Below are 21,877 nucleotides of genomic sequence, written 5' to 3' on the forward strand. Positions count from 1 at the left end.
TGGAGGAGAAGTCCATTACCTGCTATTAAGTTCACTTAGAGAATAGCCACTGCCATTAGCAATGGTAACATGGAATAGACTTTTTTTGGGTACTTGCCAGGTTCTTATGGCCTGGATTGGCCACTGTTGGAAACAGGATGCTGGGCTTGATGGACCTTTGGTCTGACCCAGTATGGCATTTTCTTATGTTCTTATGGAAGCCAGAAGACAGCAGAGACAATCCAGAGATCAACGCAGCAACTAGAGACTCAGGGGAACTGAGCAAACCTCGTTGCAAGGCCCCGTTCTGGTCAAGCTGCAGGGTTTAAATACCCTGCAGCGTCTGATGTCATCCGGGGTGTCCCGTTTGAATCTCCCAAGCTGGTCCCTTTAAAGCCTCAGCCCCCGGGCGCATGCGTGCCTAAGGGGCGGGGCCAAGCGCATCGAGTTGGTGGCGTCTCCCTTGAGCAGGGAGAGCCGCGGCAGGCTGGGGTTCGGGCCTACGTGGCCGAAGAGAGCTCCGTGCGGGCCGGGCCAGCCCCGAGGTAGGAGGAGGGACCGGGGCACGGCCCGGTCCCGTAACACTTGCTAACTTGCACATCTTTCTTTCTCTGAATCAAAGAAGAAAGACCTTTCTGTGGCCAAAGGCAGGAGTTGCGAACATCTGCCCTCTCCAGGTCCTATTCCTAGGTCTTACAATGTATTTTAGCTCTTATATTGAATGAAGAAGCAATGTTGTTGTGTGAGTCTACTTACATATGAAAAATTTAAAAAGGTTTGCACTTTTTATCATAGTAACAGTTACCTAAAATTCTTCCCACCAACAACCAGCATACAGTTGATTGTGCTATACACAGAGGGCTCTATGGGATTCTGATAACATTCGGCAAGGCACTGATTAACAGTACTTAGAAAGCCACTAATATGAATTAAAGAAGAGATTTAATAGCTTTCGTTGTTTAAAACTGTCATCTTGAAAAAAATAAAATCTAAGTTAAAGAGGATATTAATGTTGCTTTGTTTTTATTGCTAACAATTCAGATTTTGCTAATCAACAGAAAAAACATTAAATTAATATCTCTTGTACACTGTTAAGTGTTCTTGTTCACTACTAATATTATTAAGCTTCTGCTACTTATGGTACTACAAGGCTATACAAATTGCACTAGGGAAAATGTAAATCCACATATGACATGGTGAATATAACATCAAATTCCAGATCTATAAAATATTAGATTTGCCATACTGGTTCAAACCAAAAGTATATCAAGTCTAGTATCCTGTTTCCAACAGTGGTCAATCCAGGTCACAAATATCTGGCAAGACCCCAAAAGATAGATAGATTCCATTCTTATCGCAGGGATAAGCAGTGGATTTCCCAAAGTCCACCTTAATTATGGTTTATGGACTTTTTTCCAGGAACTTATCTAAACCATTTTTAAACCCAGTTATATTAATAGGTTTCACCATATCCTCCAGCAATGATAAAGGGCATGGAACAGCTTCCCTATGAAGAGAGATAGCTGAAGGGGGAAATGATAGAGGTTTATAAAATCATGAAAGGACTTGAACGGGTAAATGTGAATCAATTATTTACTCTTCCAGATAAGAACATAGGAAGTTGCCATACTGGGTCAGACTGAGGTGTGCATCAAGCCCAGCATCCTATTTCCTATAGTGGCCAATCCAAGTTACAAGTTCCTGTCAAGTATCCAAATATTAAATAGATCCCATGCTACTAATGCCAAGTAATAGCAGTGGCTATTCCTTAAGTCAACCTGATTAATAGCAGTTATCAACTTCTCCTCCAAGAACTTATCCAAACCTTTTTTAAACCCAGCTACACTAATGCCCTAACTACATCCTCCAGCAACAAATTGCAGAGCTTAATTGTCCGTTGAATGAAAAGTAATTTTCTCTGATTTATTTTGAATGTGCTACTTTCCAATTATGGAGTGCCCATAGTCCTTCTATTTTAGTCTCCCTTCTCTGTACCTTCTCCAGTGCAACTATATCTTTTTTGGAATGCGGTGACCAGAATTGCATAACGTAAGGCAACTTCTTATATTCTTATGTACTTATGAATTCCAGAGTTTAATTATGCATTGAGTAAAAAAATATGTTCTCCTATTTATCTTAAAGTTATCACTTAGAAACTTCATTGAATGTCCCCTAATCTTTATAATTTTTGAAAGAGTAAACAGCTGATTCGTGCTTAACTGTTCTACTCCAATCATTATTTTATCGATCTCTGTCATATCTCACCTCAGCCATCTTTTCTCCAAACTGAAAAGACCTTATCTCTTTAGCCTTTCCTCACAGAGGAATCATTCCATCCCCTTTATCATTTTGGTTGACATTCTCTGTACCTTTTTGAATTACACTATTTCTTTTCTGAGATGCAGTGACCAGAACTGTACACAGTGCTCAAGGAGTGGTCGCACATTGGAGCAATACATAGGTATTATGATATTCTCTGTTTTATTCTCCATTCCTTTCCTAAAAATTCCTAGTATTCTATTTGCTTTCTTGGCTGCCACCACACACAGAGCAGAGGATTTTGAAATATTACCCATGATGATAACTAGATTCTTTTCCAGTTTGGTGACTTCCAATGTGGAACCGTGCATCATGAAGTTATAATTTGGGTTGCTCTTCCCTACATGCATCACATTGCACTTGTCCACATCAAATGTCATCTGCCATCTGGATACCCATTTTCCCAGTCTTGCAAGGTCCTTTTGCAATTTCTCATAATCCTGTTCAGATTTAACAACTTTGAATAATTTTGTATCATCAAAAAATGCAATCACCTCACTCATTGTTCCCATTTCTATGTCATTTATGAATATGTTATAAAGCAGCAGCCCTAGTTTAGATCCCTGGGGCACTCCACTATTCACCTTTCTCCATTGAGAAAATTGACCATTTAGCCCTACTATCTATTCTTTATTTTTTAACGAGTTCTATATCTATAATAGAACATTGCCTCCTATCCCATGACTTTTTAATTTCCTCAAGAGTCTTTCATAAGGTACTTTGTCAAACACTTTCTGAAAATCCAGATACATTGTATCAACCGGCAACCCTTTATCCATATGTTTATTCACACTTTCAAAAAAATATAGTAAATTGGTGAGGAAAGTCTTCCCTTAGTGAAATTCATGTTGACTTTGTCCCATTAAACTTTGACTATCTATATGTCCAGTAATTTTGTTCTTTAGAATAGTTTCAACCATTTTTCTCTGCCCTGGCATCAGGCTCACTGGACTATATAGTTTCCTGGATCACCCTTGAAACCCTTTTTAAAAACCGGTGTTACATTGGCCATCCGCAGGTCTTCAGGTACTGTAGCTGATTTTTAATGATAGTTTACAGATTACTAACAGTAGGTCTGCAATTTCATTTTTCAGTTCTTTCAGCATTCTGAGATGCATATCATCTGGTCTAGGTGATTTGCTACTCTTTAGTATATCTCTTTGCCCTAATACATCTTCCAGGTTCACTGAGATTTGTTTCAGTTCCTTTAAATATCACTTCTAGCATGGGTATCTGCCCTACTTCTTCCTCAGTAAAGACCGAAGCAAAGAGTTCATTTAATCTCTCTACTATGGTCTTGTCCTCCCCTTATCACCCCTTTTACCCCCTCAGTCATCTAATTGTCCAAATGACTCTCTTACAGGCTGTTTCCTTAGAATGTACCTGAAAAAGATTTTATAATTAGTTTTTGCTTCTAGCGCAAGCTTTTTTTCAAATTCTGTCTTTGCTTTCTTTATCGATGTTTTGCATCTAACTTGCCAGTGCTTATGCTGTTTCCTATTGTCTTCATTCAGATCCCTTTTCCATTTTTTGGCTAGAATAGCTTCCCTCACCTCACATTTTAACCATGCCAGAATTTGTTTGGACTTCCTTCCATCATTTTTAATGTCTGGAATACATCTGGTCTGTGCTTCCAAGATGATATTTTTAAACAATGTCCATGTCTAAGGTAAACTCTTGACCTTTGCAGCTGCTCCTTTCTGTTTTTTCCTAACCATTTTTCTCATTTTATAATAATATCCCTTTTGAAAGCTAAATGCTATTGCAGTAGATTTCCTTAGCATTCTTCCTCTAGTTATGAAATCAAATTTGATCATTTTATGATCACTATTTCCAAGTGGTCCTAACACCATTACCTCTTTCACCAAATCATGTGTTACATTAAGGATTAGATAAAAAATTAGCTCCTCCCTTGTTGGTTCTTGTACCAGCTGCTCCATACTGTTACACGTGCCATCCGCGGAAGACCCGCGGCGCGGCCCCTTCACCTTCTCACGCAGACTCCAGCTCCTGGTTCCTCCTCGCTGGTGGCGGTGGGCCGCCGGCTCCAACCTTGGGCCACCTCTGGTGCCTCCGGCTCTGCCTTGGCCCCCAGTACTGCAGCTCAGGATGCCATTGCTCGTCGGGCCTCTCCGCGTGGTCTGAGGAGAGACACTACTACCCACGCCGCTCCCCTCCCTAGGTGCGCGCGCACGCATATGCATCTCTATCCTTATGAAGGGCCTGCAGTGGGAACCTGGCTGCAGCCCCGGATGATGATGCCAAACTCTTTAGTGTATTTAAGCTCAGGCCTTGCTCCATAGCGTTGCCTTTGCAACAGGTCTCCTCGTTATCCGAGTACTCGTTGCTACTAGAGAATCCTCTCTATTCTTTGTTCCTGACCTCTGTTGTTCCTGGTTCCTGACTTTGTTGTTCCTGCCCTGTCAATGTGTTGGACTGACTCTATGGATATCAACTTTGCTTTGCCTGACTAGGCTATAGCCTTTCTCCAGACCCAGACCTCTGCTATGCCTGACTACGTGTTGCATCTGTTGCTGCTCGACGCCCTCACTCCGCCCTCTTTACCTCTGTGGCAACTCCCTCCGGGCCTGATGGACGGCTGGCTACCACGGCGTCTCCATGCCATCTCCTTCCGGCGCCCCCGGACCGGCTCAATGCTGCAACTCCGCCATCTTGTCCTGATGCCTAGGGCGTGCGCACGCATCCCAACTCTTGTACCAGCAAGGACGCGAACCTCAGGGGCGTCCCCCTGAGATGACGTCATCTGCTTCCAATATTTAAAGGTCTTTGAAAATGCTAACAAACCGAGTTAGCAAGGGAATGGAATTGGATACAAATAAGGTTACACAAGGAGATTCTTTCCAAGCTACTCTGCCTCCTCAGACTTACCAGAGGTACCCGCTCCTTGGGGGCCTCGCTCTTTTCTTTATTTTCAGATTACAGATAGGAACCGGTACTCGCTCCTCGAGGGCCCATGTTCCTGAACACTCTGAAGATTCTCTACTGCCTGGAAGCTATCACTGCTACAAACAAATGTGAGTTACCATCGCTCTCTTAGAGCTTTCCCTGGAACCAGGTACTCATTCCTCGAGGGCCTAATCCTTTCCAGCTTCTGAGCTTACTTGAGACCTTACGTGAGTTTTATCATCGAGTTTTGTTCATGAACTCTGCCTACTCACTTTCTACAGTTTCTCAACAGCTCAGCCATCCTGGGATCGTCGTTCCAGTGCCTGAGGGACTATAGCCCTGCCGGGCATATCAGCTCACTACTGTCACCTCTGGTGGTTTCTAATAACCTTTTTAATAAAAGAACTAATGTGTGTTTGTCTCCATACTCAAGCCTAGCCGGTGGTCCCTCTCGGGGTATCCTCCCAGGAGCGTGGTCACCTGCCATCGGCCCAGGGATCCACCTACAATTATATCAGATTCATTACAGATTGCTACTCCTTAGCAAGACGATATCTGAGACTCTACAAGATTGCTGATTCCTCCCTCTCCAGGAGCCCGCTACACAGAGCCTTCTCTACAGATTGCTCCTCCTACCTGACTGCTCCTCCCATCAAGCATCTTCTCCATAACAGATTGCTAACTCGAGCAGCAGATATATAACACTACGCTACAGCCTATCTCCAGACCTCAACCTCTGCTACGCCTGACTACCGCTATTGACTTCTCCATGATCAGACCATTGCCTTGATTGACTACCGCTATTGACTTCTCCATGATCAGACCATTGCCTTGATTGACTAATACTATTGACTTTCTCTGAGATCTGAACTCAACATTGCTTGCCACGACCTCCACTTTGCCACCAGCCCTGATCCAAGCCTGTCATTGACGCCTCCTCTAGCCTACTCCCTGGATGGGGACTTATTAGGCTCTGGCCTACCTTTTCTCGAGCGCCCCCAGCTAATCTCTGTTCCATTGATGCCCGAGTTCCAGTACCAGTCCAGGATAGGACTATGCCACCTATCATCTGCTGTCTCTGGGCTGAATCAACCTTTCTTGTTAACTAACCTTGAGGCCCACCTAAGTCCTGCCGGCCCTGGCACCCAAAGGCTCAACCTGCAGGGAATGAAGGCTGGTATAGGTGAAGCTCCAGTGGCCTCTACCTTCAGCCCACTCCACCTGCCGACGGTGGGGACCAATAGGAACTCACCTACGGGTTGCGTGAACCCCACCTCAGCCCAAGGGTCCACCTCTGACACAATACATACAGCATTCATATATTTCATCTAAAAACTTTACCTCCTTACCATGTCCTGATGTGACATTTACCCAATCAATACCAGGGTAATTGAAATCAATCATTATTGCTGTGTTGCTATTTTTGTTATCTTCCCTAATTTCTGTTAGCATTTCATCATCTATTTATTCATTCTGGCCAGGTAGTCAGTAGTTGTTTCATTCTCCTTTTCATATGAAATTTCTATCCCTAAAGATTCTACAGTGCATTTTGTTTCTTGTAGAGCTTTTATCTTGTTTGACTCTATGGCCTCTTTAACTTTCAGTGTCACCCCACTACCATTTTAATTTATCCTATTATTGCGATATAATTTATACCCTGGTATCACAGTGTCTCATTGGTTATTCTCCTTCCAGCAGGTCTCTGAGATGTCAATTATATATCTACCTTCATTCAGTGCTATACATTCTAACTCTCCCATTTTATGTTTAGACTTCTAGAATTTGTATACAAACATTTCAAAGTATGTTTTTAGTTTGTGTTAACAACCTGCTTATCAGTTGACTTGGGTAATTTGGAATCTTTCTGCTCTATCTGCTCTTAAAGGTACCTAATATTTTAGTATTTATTGTATCCTCTCTATTGGGATGCCCTAACATCCCTGTTTTGCTGGTATTCTTCAAAGATACATCATTCAGAACCATGCACTTCTGAGTGCTTGTTGGCTTTCTCCCATCATCTACTCTATCTCTTTTTTAAAGGTTAGTGCCAGCAACCTGGTTCCACTCTAGTTAAGATGGAGCCCATACCGTCGGAATAGGCACCCCCTTCCTCAGAATGTTCCCAGTTCCTAACAAATCTAAAATCATTTTCTTTGCACCATCGTTTCATCCATGCATTGAGACTCTGGAACTCAGCCTGCTTCTGGGGTCCTGAGGATAGAATGGGGAGCATTTCTGAGAATGCAACCCTGGAAGTTATGGATTTCATTTTTCTACTTAAGAACTTAAATTTAGCCTCCAGAACCTCCTTGCTGGACTTTACTATGCCATTGGTATGCATACATATCATGACAGTTGGCGCTTTCCCATCACTGTAAAATTATATCTAGCTGGTGCATGAGGTCCGCTACCTTCCCAGTAGGCAGGCAAGTTACCAACAATCTTTATGCCCACCAGCCACCTAGCTATCTAGATTTCTAATGATTGAATCACCCACTATAAAGGACATCCTAACCTTTCCCTCCTGGGCTTGTTCCCTCCAAGGGGTCACTAGGTGCGTGCACATTTATTTTTTCATATGACCAACAGTTTTTTTAAACCAATAGCTTTTGAGCTCCAATATTAGCATTGCATTTCTGTACATAGCACAAGGAAAATAAGCATGTGAGTGACCATGTAAAAACTGTGAGTGTTACTCCGAAATGTATGAGCAATCGCTCGCGTGCTAAGTTTAGAGGGAACTATGCTAGGCATATGACCCTGGATACACATCCTTAGGGGTAGATTTTCAAACAAGGCGCGTTGGCGTACTTTTGTTGGCGCTCCAGGCGCAAACAAAAGTACGCGGGATTTTAGTAGATACGCGCGGAGCCGCGCGTATCCACTAAAATCCTGGATCGGCGCACGCAAGGCTATGAATTCTGTATAGCCGGCGCACGCCGAGCCGTGCTGCCTACCCCCGTTCCCTCCAAGGCTGCTCCAAAATCAGAGCAGCCTTGGAGGGAATCCTCTAACGCCCTCCCCTCATCTTCCCCTCCCTTCCTCTATCTAACCCACCCGCCCGGCCCTGTCTACACCCCCCCCTTACCTTTCTCCGGGGATTTACGCCTCCCGGAGGGAGAAGTAAATCCCCGCGCGCCAGCAGGCCTCCTGCGCGCCGGGCCGCAACCTGGGGGCGGGTATGGAGGGTGCGGCCACGCCCCCGGACCGCCCCGGGCCGTAGCCACGCCCCCGTACCCGCCCCCAAAACGCTGCCGACACGCCCCCGAAACGCCCCCCTCGGAGAACCCCAGGACTTACGCGAGTCCCGGGGCTCTGCGCGCACCGGTAGGCCTATGTAAAATAGGCTCACCGGCGCACAGGGCCCTGCTCGCCTAAATCCGCCCGGTTTTGGGCGGATTTAGGCGAGCAGGGCTCTGAAAATCCGCCCCTTAGTGTAAGAAGTTAAGGCATCACCTGGATGACAGGTCCTAGCTACCAGATCCTCTTCTTTGCACCATCGTCTCATCCACAGTGATCTACACCCTCATATTCTACACTGACCCTCAGACGTCTGATCATCCCAACTCTCAACTGAACTCTCAGCTATAAGCCTTATAATACCTTCTATCCATCCTGAACCTACATACCCCCCTCATCCAACCTAATAATGCTTTCTGGACTTTATATGTTTATTTCTGAAAATGTTCACACTGTTTTACTGTTGCACAACTGCTAAGTAAAATATATAATGTTCACATTGTTTTACTGTTCCACAACTGCTAAGAAAAATGCATACTTTGTAAACCATTATGATGGCTCTACCGAATGACGGTATATAAAACTCAACTAATAAATAAATAAAATAAATAAATATTGGTGGTGGCTGCTTGCCATCCACATACTGAAAATATCCTTCTGCATTGTGGACAGAAATAAGATATCCTGTCTATACTCCAAAAGCACAAGTTTATTTTCTTAACAGCTGATAACTAGCACAGTTTAGAAATACTGATCCTTCAGTTGTATATAATGCACATTTAAAAAAAAAAAAGTATTATTTTGTTTTGCATAATTCTCTCACACTGCATGTAAGGAAACAGTTGGGTAAGCCAGCTGGCCTGTGATTGTGCTATTGGTTTACTTCAAGTGTGGGATGTGAATGATGGAGCTATTTAATGGCTGTAGCCAGTGCAGCAGAAATATTACTAAGTTCACAATATTACTAAGATCACAAGAAGGTAATAACTAGGGAAAAAGCACTATACATTTTATATCTACGGCATTACAAACAAATAATGGGGCAACTTATCCTTTACAATATATCACATTACAATCTCTCTTTAGTCCACTATGATTTCTTGCTTGAAAAGTAAGGTACAATCCGCATAGATCATTTTCACAAAATTACAGATATTTTTCAAGATGAGATAAAGGGCTTAAAATGTGTTTTATATACATGCTCAGTCCAGAGGGCGTGCTGACTGCAGCACCTTCATTTGCTTTAGGGATGTGAATCGGGCTTCAGACGATTAAAAATATGGTCGATATTTTCAAAATCGTCAGAAATCGGGGGCTCCCCCAAAACAATAGGAAAACCCCACGATATTGATCGTGGGGGGTTGCCTTATCGTTTTGGGGGAGAGTGGGAAAAACAGCACACAAAAATAACCCCTAAACCCACCCCGACCCTTTAAAAGTAACTCCTTAGCTTCCCCCACCCTCCCTACCCCCCCAAAACCTTTTTACAGGTACCTGGTGGTCCAGTGGGGGTCCCGGGAGCGATCTCCCGCGATCTCCCGCTCTGGGCCGTCCTCGGGCTCCCAGGCCGTCAGCTGCCACTAATCAAAATGGCGCCGATGGCCCTTTGCCCTTACCATGTGACAGGGTATCCGTGCCATTGGCCGGATCCTGTCACATGGTAGGAGCACTGGATGGCCGGCACCATCTTGTGCTCCTACCATGTGACAGGGGCTGACCAATGGCACCAGTAGCCCCTGTGACATAGTAAGGGCAAAGGCTATCGGCGCCATTTTGGTTACTGGCAGCCGATGGCCCGAGTGCAGGAGATCGCTCCCGGACACCCGCTGGACCACCAGGGGCTTTTGGCAAGTCTTGGGGGACCCTCCTGAACTCCACAAGACTTGCCAAAAGTCCAGCGGGGGTCTGGGAATGACCTCCTGCACTCGGACCGTCGGCTGCCAGTATTCAAAATGGCGCCGATAGCCTTTGCCCTTACTATGTCACAGGGGCTACTGGTGCCATTGGTCAGCCCCTGTCACATGGTAGGAGCACAAGATGTCGCCGGCCATCCAGTGCTCCTACCATGTGACAGGATCCAGCCAATGGCACGGATACCCTGTCACATGGTAAGGGCAAAGGGCCATTGGCGCCATTTTGATTAGGGGCAGCTGACGGCCCAGGAGCGGGAGGAAGGCCCGGAGCGGGAGATCGCTCCCGGGACCCCCACTGGACCACCAGGTACCTGTAAAAGGTTTTTGGGGGGGTTGGGAGGGTGGGGGAAGCTAAGGGGTTACTTTTAAAGGGTCGGGGTGGGTTTTTTGTTTATCAGCTGGGGCGCAGCCGATAAACAAAACGCGATTGGGCCCGATGGAAAAAAACCCACATGTGAATCGGAACCGGAATCTGAACAGATTCCAGTTCCAATTCACATTTCTAATTTGCTTGTGGTAAGTTAGATTTGCTGCGAAAGAATGCTTAAAATCTTTTTTTTTTTTTTTTAAGATATTAAAGGGTTAAACTATTACTGGCTGGCGAGGGTGTAGATCACAGTGATTTTCACCCTGTTAGGTTGTCTAATCACCCATAGAATGAAAGATCCATCATCTTTCACTTCCTGAGCTATTTTTAGCTATTTTAGGGCAACTGAGTCCTGCCATTCATTTCAACAGGATATTTTAATGTACTGCATATTTAAAATTCATGCAATTCTATGTCTACTGCTTACATTAAGGCGTCCAAAGTATGTGTCACATACTATCTACTTTGCCAGGCTAAAATTAGCCAACTGTTTCTTGACAGTAGAAATACTTTCCTGCTAAAACCCAATAAGCATCTGTCTAAGGTTATGGCTGTATCATGGAAATGTGCCAGTTCCAATAAAAAGTAGTTGAATCACTAAATCATAGCAAAGGGCAAATGTTTTTGAAGAGATTCAAATGAGACAGTATGGTGGCTGATGAGTGAGTGAGCATTTTCTTTTTTTTTTACATTATGGACTTACTTCACAGTTGATATCACTGTTTGAGCATGATCTGTGTGTTTCCTCTACACCATTCCACATGTCAGTGATGCCATGACTGAAACTCTGTATATTCCTAAACAACATGGCCGATAAGGGAATATGCTAGCCAGAGAGAGGCAGAGGAACTCCCAGATATGAACGAGTAGGAGGAGCAAACGGGAGCAAATGTCTGGGTCACGAGAGTAGGAGACTAGGAGAGATGAGACAGGGGAATGGGGTTGAGAGTGCTGAGGTCGAGTATGTGGACAGAGGAGGGGGGGGGGTGGAACGGGGAAGTATTGTCATAATTACTCAGCCCATATCATGCGGGGGCCTGTTAGTTTAATTACATAATACAAATATATCATTGTATAATATAAAGCATGGAAAGAAAACAAGCCAGCTGGAGAAGAATAAATCTTTAGCTGCTAATGATCAATGATATCTGAATACACTAGGGAGGAAAGGGTTTAACCAATGTAGTGTTCATGGAAGAGATTGTATCATCATAACTGTACATGAGATACATATAATTTAATGAAATCTTGAAGAGTCCCAGTGACCATTTATCCAAAAAGAAACAAACTAGTCATTATTATACACTACAAATGATAGAAACCTAGCAATTCACTTTGCTGGAACTCCATATAAATTATTTTTAGAAACCTCAGATATAATAAAATGTATATTTTTGAGAAGTTTCACTTGTGCCAAGCAGGAAAGTGATCAAACTGAAATTTAAGAGATGTGTATGACAAGATACTGTAATGTTCCTGTCAGTTCTCCTGATAGACTGTTCCAAAAGAAAGCCAGATGTTCTATAACTATTGTGTGGGCAGTAAATAGGTTGCTGAATGCCACTATAATAAAAAAAAGCTGAAAAAAACATATTTTTATCAGGCTCCAACCAGTAATAGCATGCTTTGGATTATCTTGCTACAGTGTGTTAAATATTCAGGCTTAATGGGTGTAATTGGAGAACAGTTCAGGGGCTGATATGCAATGGAGAGAAAAGAAGGATGAGCACTCCTGCTTTTTAAAGTATGATGTTACATGATGTTCAAAGACATATTAACGGGGAATATTTCATTCTAGTCAGCTGCAATGCCACTCTGAAACAAAGGGTAAAACAGAACTCATTCTCATTTTAAATAATTTAGTGCATCTCTCACCTTTTCTCCCAGTTCCCCTTTCTGACCAGGTAACCCCGATGTGCCTGGTATTCCTTGTTCTCCCTGAATGAGAAAGAGGTTCAAAATTAAAGAAAATGTCAGACTTTCCTATCACCAAAGCTATGTTAATTCAACTTGACTAGGAGAATCAGGTGAAAACATGTAAGCGCCAATTGCAATACAACGCATTGATGTCACTTGCCACCACAATCCACCGCTGTTCATCAGTGCCCCTTCTTCTAGCTATTACGCACTCACCAATAATGCTACGAATGGCAGTGGAAGAGGCAAAATTGTTTTGGAGAGTAATTCAATCACTTTTAATTTTTACAGAAAGTCATTGCCTGTGTAATCGACTTTCAATCACTTTGAGAAGGGACCATGCACCCCAGCAGCAGTTCCATATTCAGCATTCAGTATCCTTATTCCATACGTTTTGCACCATAAACAGGCTCAGGATTTATATAAATGTTCAGATGGGATTCATCAGTTAAACCAGCATTATTCCTATATCTAGATTTCTCAAATCTTACGTATGTTTCTTGCTTTCTTTATGGTCTTATCCCAGTTCTCTTTAATTTTTTTCAGCTAATAGCTGCATCACATTTTCTACTTTCCTGGAATAAAAGTACATACTTTTTATTGTGTCTACAATGCCAGTTTTAAAAAATTATTCTTCAGCCAAGTATTATTATGATGATTATTATTAAAAATGTATTATTCGCATACTCTCATTCATAGCGAGTTTCATAAAAACATCTACAATGAAAGCAAAACTTATAAAGTAATAACAATTATCAAGCAAGTCAGGACACAATTTGGAAGGTTTAAGCCATAAATAAAAAATGTCTTACTCTGATAATTCAAATGCCTGTCTAGCAAATATGCTTTCAGTCTTTTTATTTTTTTTAAACTTGTGTCATAAAATAAAGTATACTTGAGCTGGGAATGAGTTCCAAAATGTAGGGCCCAAGACAGAAAAAGTTCTCTCTCAGGTTTCATCTAAGTGGACCAATTTAGGAGATGGAATTTCTAAGACACCAAGACTGCTAGAACAGAGAGTATGTAAGGGCCGATGCATCTTAAAGACATTATTAATACAGAATGGAAACTCGTTGTTTATCACCATGTCAGCAATGAGAACAACCTTACATTTTATTTGTCATGCAACAGGGAGCCAGTGCAGTGATTGTAATCCCAGTAAGAATTCGAGCAGCTGCATTCTGCACAATTTGCAGGGCTTTTTATTTTGGTTGCTGGGGGCTCATTATAAATGAAGTTTAAAAAATACAGAGACTGTAACACAGTTCCATAGTCCATGGGTGGGAGATATGGTTTCAATCTGCTTAAAAGACACAGTTTAGAAAAAGAGGTCTTAATATTTTTTGCATGAGAATGAAAAGAAAGATCAATTTCATAAATAATTCCAAGGTTTCTAAGTAGGCAAGAAATCAGAATCACGTGACCATTGTGATAAATTTCAAGAGAGATCCCTAATGCAGGGAACCTACTCAATACCATGGCCTCAGTCTTATTCATATTTAAGACTAGATTCTTTTGATGTATCCACTTTCAATCTCTGCCAAACAAGATGATACTAGCTTGAGTGTTACAGGGCAAGTGCTTTTATTTGGGGCAAATAGTTATAGATCTTCTGCATACATTCAATAGCCAAAACCAAGGTTGGCAAAACGTTTGTGTATGGGGGACAAAGAGATATTAAACAGCATTGTGGATAGGGCCATACCCATGTTCATTTGAAACCATTGAGAGACATAGCTTATTTGCCTGGCTTGGTACTCTCTTCCCTCTAGATAAGAGGAAAACCAGAATAGCATTATACTCGATAACCCAAATGCTTATCAAAAGCTGCTGAAATGTCAAGCAAAATTAACAGATATCTGCACTTTGAATAAACTCTCTCCTGAAAACATCCAGTATATTCTTCAACTGCTCGCACTCTATATTTACGTGCATTAATTTGATCCCTCCATATCTTTTTGAAAAGGGTCAGCCTAGTAGTTTCCTTACTTTATAATGATCAGTGATGAAAGGGTTTACGTGCTAACCCATATAAGCTCTAATACAGGCATTAACATAAATTAAATGCCTATGTTAGACAATGCACAACTTTGCAGACACAGGAATGATAATTTTCAAAGGGACTTCTCGGAAATGCCCTGTTTGAAAATTGCTCAGCTGATGTGCTTGTAAAGTCACATGCATACACCATGCATGTATGCAATTTCAAACATATTGGGAAGAGATGTACTACTGGGTATGGAGTCTGAGAAGCTTTGTGTTTACACACAGTGTTGAAAAATATTAGGGGTGTGCATTCGGATTGACCGCATTAGTAAAACGCAACTCATATTTTTTTTTTACTTAAAAAATTGATTCGACATAAACGATCGGATTTCCCACATATCGAACATAGATATGTTCGATATGTGGGAAATCGCGATTGTTGAGCCAAAATAAAAATATAAACCCCCTCACCCTCCTTAATCCCCCCCCCCCCCCGACTTACCACAACTCCCTGGTGATGGAGCGAGGAGTGAGGACGCCATTTCTGCAATCCTTGGCGAGAAGCATGTGACGTCGGCGGCACGTCGAGTGACGCCGGCGTCACGTGATTCCCGGCTCGTTCGCGCCGGACGGCTCGTTCGGCCCAAAAAGAACTTTTGGCCAGCTTGGGGGGCCTCCTGACCCCCCCAAGCTGGCCAAAAGTTCTTTTTGGGCCGAACGAGCCGTCCGGCGCGAACGAGCCGGGAATCACGTGGCGCCGCGTCACTCAGACGCGACGTCACGTGATTCCCGGCAAGTTCGCGCCGGACGGCTCGTTCGGCGCGAACAAGCCGGGAATCACGTGACGCCGACGTCACGTGATTCCCGGCAAGTTTGCGCCGGACGGCTCGTTCGGCCCAAAAAGAACTTTTGGCCAGCTTGAGGGGGTCAGGAGGCCCCCCCAAGCTGGCCAAAAGTTCTTTTTGGGCCGAACGAGCCGTCCGGCGCGAACTTGCCGGGAATCACGTGACGTCGCGTCTGAGTGACGCAGCGCCACGTGATTCCCGGCTCGTTCGCGCCGGACGGCTCGTTCGGCCCAAAAAGAACTTTTGGCCAGCTTGGGGGGGTCAGGAGGCCCCCTCAAGCTGGCCAAAAGTTCTTTTTGGGCCGAACGAGCCGTCCGGCGCGAACTCGCCGGGAATCACGTGACGCCGCGTCACTCGACGTGCCACCGACGTCACATGCTTCTCGCCAAGGATTGCAGAAATGACGTCCTCACTCCTCGCTCGATCACCAGGGAGTTGTGGTAAGTCTGGGGGGGGGATTAAGGAGGGTGAGGGGGTTTAATTTTTTTTTTGCACATATGTACATATACCCAACTCATTGGATTTTTTTTATGTCCATATTGGCCGCAAGTGGGACCCCCTTTCGGACATAAAAAATATGAACATAAAATTTTGCTCTGCACATCCCTAAAAAATATGTACATTTCCTTGCACAAAGTAGCAGGTGTAGCTTTGTGCAGGTAGTTTTTCCGAGATCATTTTCAAAGCAAACTTAAGTGATTTGAAAATATGAGCAAATTTAGAAATATGCAGCCCACAAATTCATGCAGGCAGTGATAAAATTATCCCAACCCACCCCTTCATGAATGTGCCTGCCACAACTCCAACACAAGCTGAGTTACTTTAATGCTAATGTAAAGTGATAATAAGTTGATAAGATGCCAAAGCATGCAAATCACCTCATTACACAATAGCAAGAGATGTCATAACAAATGTTAAAGCTCACAAGGATTAATGCAGTCTCCTTAATGACAAAAACACAACTATACCACCAATGATGTAGTTAACCTTTTTGCATTAAATCAGGCAATTCATGACTGATTTTAATATAACTTAGTACATAGGCCCCTTTGTTGAAGTTTTCAAAAATTGCAAACATTTTTTTATTTTCATAAGTAAAACACATATGAAAACAATATAGGAGATTGAATTACACTTGTCAATTGAATATATAGTTTTGCTAGTACAACTGGTTTAAATACTATGGGAGTCGATATTCAAAAGGGTTGTCTGGCTAACTTCGTAAATTAAATTTCCTCTCCGCTCAGTGGGTACCTCTTTTGTGCTTAACTCATGAGCACAATATTTACCTCAATGAAAAGAGATAGAGCTAGGAGCATTCTTAGGGCATGGTTAAAATTTCTGGCTCAGCATTGATATTGATCACTGACTGGATAAAGTTATACATGTAAGTCGAGAAAAATAGTTGTCCTAAAGTTAGCCAACTAAATTATGTGCATAACTTTATCCAGAAATATTCAGCTGCAGACGTATGTGCATAAGTCCCACGGACTATTTGGATAAACTTACCCTAGCCAGTTTACTGAAAATCTTCATGATGTTTTGGTGAAGATTTTTTTTTATAACAAGCTAAGCATGCAGAAAATATCTATTTATAGAAATAATCCCTCCTACCTTGTTTGAAGAGCACTTGCATTTGTCTAGAGGTTCCTGATTTGCAGATAGATATGTTTCTAATTTGCCAACATGATGAGTTACAGATAATGATGCATTTGTTGTAAAACTGTCCTCTGGTGGGCACTAAAATCAACAGAGAGTATAAAATACTGGTCAACTCATGGGAGTAATCCCCCAGCAAAAATTAATTCATGGTTCATAAATGGTTGCACTAGACACACAGCACTTACTAGCAGAGATCTGTACAATACTGGCAGTCAAATTAGTATCCACATTCCATTCCCACCTGAACCCCTCCCTTCCCCCCAAAAAACCTATCCCACTATTCTATCTCCCCAGTCTACTCCCACAACTCTCTCTCCCCTCCCCCAACTGATCCCTAGCACTTCTGTTTGAATCCCATTGCTCTAGTCTATGATATCTCTAACCGCAAAGGAAGGGCAATTTTAAAAGCCATTTCCACAGTTACTCTGTGGGAATAGGCTTTCAGAAAATTCTCCTCCCTGTGTTACATTGGTAGTGCCACGCCATCTGTAACGTTATGCAGTGTGAAGAGGCATTTCTTTAGAATTTTCAAAAGTAGGCATATAATTATTCTCAGAAAATCTACTTGCAAGGTTTAGCAGGTGTACATGTGTGTGGATAGTTTTCCTGGGATAATTTTCAAAGTGAAAGCATGCAGATTTTTTTCTCCTAGGACAAGCAGGATGGTAGTTCTCACATGTGGGTGACATCATCAGATGGAGCCCGGCATGGAAAACGTTTACTTTGACTGGCAGACTGAGAATGCCCAGCCTGCCACTATCCATGCATCCACATGAGGTCCCTCTTCAGACTCTTCTTTTCCGCGGTGCAGTAGCCTCGCAGTTGTTGAGCTCCAAACCCTTGAAAGCATTTTTGCTATATTTTTCAGCGTTTTTTCTGTGTCAGGTCCCCCTTTGCATTTGGTTTCTCCGGTAGGTACCCTTGGCTTTTGCGATCGTTATTCGTGGTCGAGTCCAGACTCACGCTTCTGGGTCTCAGTCAGTCATCAACCGTGTTCTGGCCTCTTTTTCGATGGCATCATCAGGTTTTCAACTGTGCCCCCAGTGCCCGTGGACCATGTCTGTCACGGATCCGCATGAGATGTGTATCCTCTGCCTGGGGGCCTCGCACGAACTCCAAGTGTGTCATTTGCACGATCAAATGACCCCAAAAAGGGCGTAGTGCTCACCTGGATAAAATGGAGAAGCTTTTTGGCCCTTCAAACCCTCCACTTCGGCGTTGGTATCCTCCACGCCTAAGGACTGCGAGGAACCATCCACATCCCTTTCCCTGGCAGTCCCACTCTCCAGTACCCCTAAGGATCACGGAGAGAGAGATCGATCCTTGGTGGTCTCTCCCCTCCCCCTAATCTTGGGGGTTGTCATCATTCTTGGCACTGGGGAAAGACCGGGCTGAGCACAGGAAACCCAGGAAGCATCGACACTAGTCACCGTCCTGACACAGTTCTGGTTCTGGAGCAGCATCGGCAGCTGCCGAGCCACCATCAAAGAGGCACCGGCACCGGAGGCCCCATCCTCTGGTGCTCCCGGTAGCCCGAGGCATTCCTCACTGGCAACAGTGCTGGGTGCCGCACCCCCTCATGATTCCTCCAAGGGTGTGCCGACGACACCTTGTCCCCCTCCATCAGTACTTACTACACAGGATTTCCAGGAGGAGTTAGACTGCAGGGTGCAATCGGCAGTGCTCAAAGCGCTTCAGAGCATTGAGCTGCCAGCACCACCAGCACCTATACTAGTGCCTGAGCCTCTGCCTTCAATGCTCGTGCCCCTGCTGGAGCGTCTGGACATCCTTCTTGGTGCCCTACCGATGCAACCAGTGCCTGAGAGGCCTCCGATGCCTTCCCGAGCACCGAAGCCCTCCACCAGAGAGATCCGAGGAGGATGAGGCTGTGGGAACTGAGCCATTGCCAGTTCCCCCCCCCCCCCACGGTGTACCATAGCCGATGCCACCCTCGATGCCTGAGGGCCCATCGCCATTGGTGCCCCCATGGCCCTTGGTGCCTTTGGGGCACAGGCCTAGCACCCCATCCCAGCCTCCGCCCTCAGCGTCTAGACCCTAATGAGAAGGAGGGCCCCTATGAACCATGGGGCGATGACTCCTCGCACACATCATCTGAGTTCTCCGACAACCCCCTCTCGGAGCCTTCCCCTACGGAGGAGTGGCATCGCTCCCTGTCCAAGGACCTATCGTTCGCCAGCTTTGTAAGGGCCATGGCTGAAGCCATCCTCTTCCATCTCCTGTCGGAGGAGTATACCCATCATAAAATGCTAGAGATCCTCCAGTTCATCGATGCCCCAAAAGAGATTGTGGCGGTGCCAGTCCATGACATCTTTAAGAAGCTCCTCCTCCGCATGTGGGAATACCCGGTGTCAGTCGCCCTGATGAACTGGAAGACAGATGCGACTTATCTGGTTCAATAGGCCATAGGCTTTGAACAGCAGCACTTACCCTACCAGTCTGTGGTGGTGCAGACTGTGCTCAAAAAGGCCAGATGCTCCCAGGGACATGCTTCTGCCCTCCGGGGCACGAACACAGGGAGCTCGATGGCATTGGGAGAAAGATATTCCAGGGCGCTAGGTTGGTGGCCCGTATTGTGGCCTACCAGCTGTACATGACAAAATATGATTGCAACTTATGCAAGCAGGTCCAAGAGTTTGCGGAGGGCCTTACCCAGCAACAGCAGGGGTCCCTCACGGCCATTGCCACGCTGAGTCTTGAGGCAGGTAGACATGCGGTCAGGTCTAGCTATGACATCTTTGAAACCGCAGCCCACCTAGTTGCCGTGGGCATTGGCGCCAGATGGCTGGCTTGGCTCCAAGCCTCTGATCTCCGACCGGAGGTTCAGGACAGGCTTGCGGACCTTCCCTGTACAGGAGAGAACCTGTTTGGGGACAAGGAAAGAGAGGTCATGGCGCAGCTGAAGGATCAGCATGATACTCTTCAGCAACTCTCTGCCAGCCCCTCTGAAGGCCTGTCTGCCGCCAGGAAGTCCTCCAGGTTGGGCTCTTGCAAGCCCTTCTACCGGCCAAGGAAATATTTCCTTCCAGCTGATTATACTCGGCTACCTCGGTCCAGCCCTAGAGGCAATGGCTGGCAGCAGGAAGTCCCGAAGGCCCAACCAGCCCTCCAGCAGGCCCCATCTGCCGGCCTTTGACTGGCAGACAGGGGGCACAAGCCAAACGCCGGTTCCCATGGTGACCGATTCCCCAGTCGGTGGCAGGCTCCTTTGCTTCGCCTACCTTTGTGAAGCGATCACTTCGGACCATTGGGTCCTATCCATTATCCGCCAGGGCTACCGCCTGAACTTCAGCAGGCTCCCAGAGACCACTCCCCCATGTCCATCATGGGATTCGTCTGCCCATCAGGTCATCCTTCAATTGGAACGTTCCGCCCTTCTAGCGGTGGGTGCAGTAGAACCATTTCCCCACGAGCAGTGGGGTCATGGCTTCTACTCGAGGTACTTCTTCATGCCAAAGAGGAATGCTGACTTGCGCCCAATTCTCGAATTCAGGGCATTAAACTGTTTTCTCATAAGACAAAATTCAAGATGGCCTTTCTGGATAGGCTGATCCCGCTCCTCTGAAGAGGAGTCTCTCTCTGCTCCCTTGACTTAAAGGAGGCTTATGCCTATGTTGCAATGGTCCCCAGCCACAGGAAGTACCTCTGCTTTCTGGTGGGGATGGCACATTTTCAGTACAAAGTGCTGCCCTTTGGGCTGGCATCAGCCCCATGCATCTTCTCGAAATACTTGGCAGTGGTGGCTGCCTACCTCAGGTGTCACTGAGTTCACGTCTTTCCATACCTGGACAACTGGCTGATCCAGAGCGATTCACACTTCAGAGCCATGAATGCTCTAGCCTTGACAGTCCAGACCTTACAGACTCTGGGATTCGTTATCAACTTCCCCAAGTCACATCTCAATCCGTCTCCATGGATGAATTTTATCAGTGCCAGGTTGAATACGGCACAAGCAAAAGATTTTCTGCCCAGGGATTGAGCGGTCGCCCTCTCCTCACTGGCTACCCTCGTTTGCAACAAAACAAAGGTACCAGCCTGTCTGCTGCTCTGTCTTCTGGGCCACATGGTGACCTCAGTCCGTGTGACCCCCTTGGCTCGCCTCCGCATGAGGGACCACAGTGGGCCTTGCGGTGTCAATGACGGCAGGAATCCCAGGATCTGGAAGCGCTAGTGACGGTCACAGACCTTCTCCGTCTCTCCCTAGCCTGGTGGAAGGCCCTGTCCAATATGGAACGAGGACTCCCATTCCAGCCCATACCATCCAGGTGACCCTCACCACTGACATCTCACCTCAGGGGTGGGGGCCACATGGACAGCCTGCATACTCAGGGCCTTTGGACTACGGCCCAGTCCCGCTGCCAGATAAACCTTCTGGAGTTGCAGCCTTATGGGCCTTCCAGGAAAGACTTCCTCCAAGGTCATCCTCATCAGAATGGACAATCAGGTGGCGATATGGTACATCAACAAACAGGGAGGTACGGGCTCCTTCCCCCTCTGCCAGGAGGTGATACAGGTCTGGGATTGGGCCCTCTCCAAGGGGATGTTTAGGCGGGCCACATACATGCCGGGCCACCTAAACACATTGACGGACCACCTCAGCCGGTCTTTCCAACCACACAAGTGGTCCCTGAACCCAGCGGTAGCAGCCAGCCTATTCCGTCGCTGGGGCACGCCAGACATGAACCTGTCACCTCTCCCCACAATCACAAGGTGAGCATCTTCTG

The 21,877-nt window shown here is 45.3% G+C and overlaps 1 protein-coding gene across 5 annotated transcripts in view; it reads right to left on the bottom strand.

Moving 5' to 3' along the window:
- Nucleotides 1-21,877, bottom strand: part of COL19A1 (collagen type XIX alpha 1 chain) — a 1,176,857-nt gene that overhangs the window by 999,481 nt on the left and 155,499 nt on the right. For all 5 annotated transcript variants that reach the window (XM_029595659.1, XM_029595658.1, XM_029595657.1 and 2 more), the window contains exons 8-9: nt 17,088-17,213; nt 12,601-12,663 (exon numbers count right to left, since the gene is read on the bottom strand). In XM_029595659.1, coding sequence (XP_029451519.1) covers nt 12,601-12,663; nt 17,088-17,213 — 189 coding nt within the window. The remainder of the gene's footprint in view (nt 1-12,600; nt 12,664-17,087; nt 17,214-21,877) is intronic.

The sequence above is a fragment of the Rhinatrema bivittatum genome, chromosome 3 (assembly GCF_901001135.1).
Source record: "Rhinatrema bivittatum chromosome 3, aRhiBiv1.1, whole genome shotgun sequence".
NCBI classification, from domain to species: Eukaryota; Metazoa; Chordata; class Amphibia; order Gymnophiona; family Rhinatrematidae; genus Rhinatrema; species Rhinatrema bivittatum.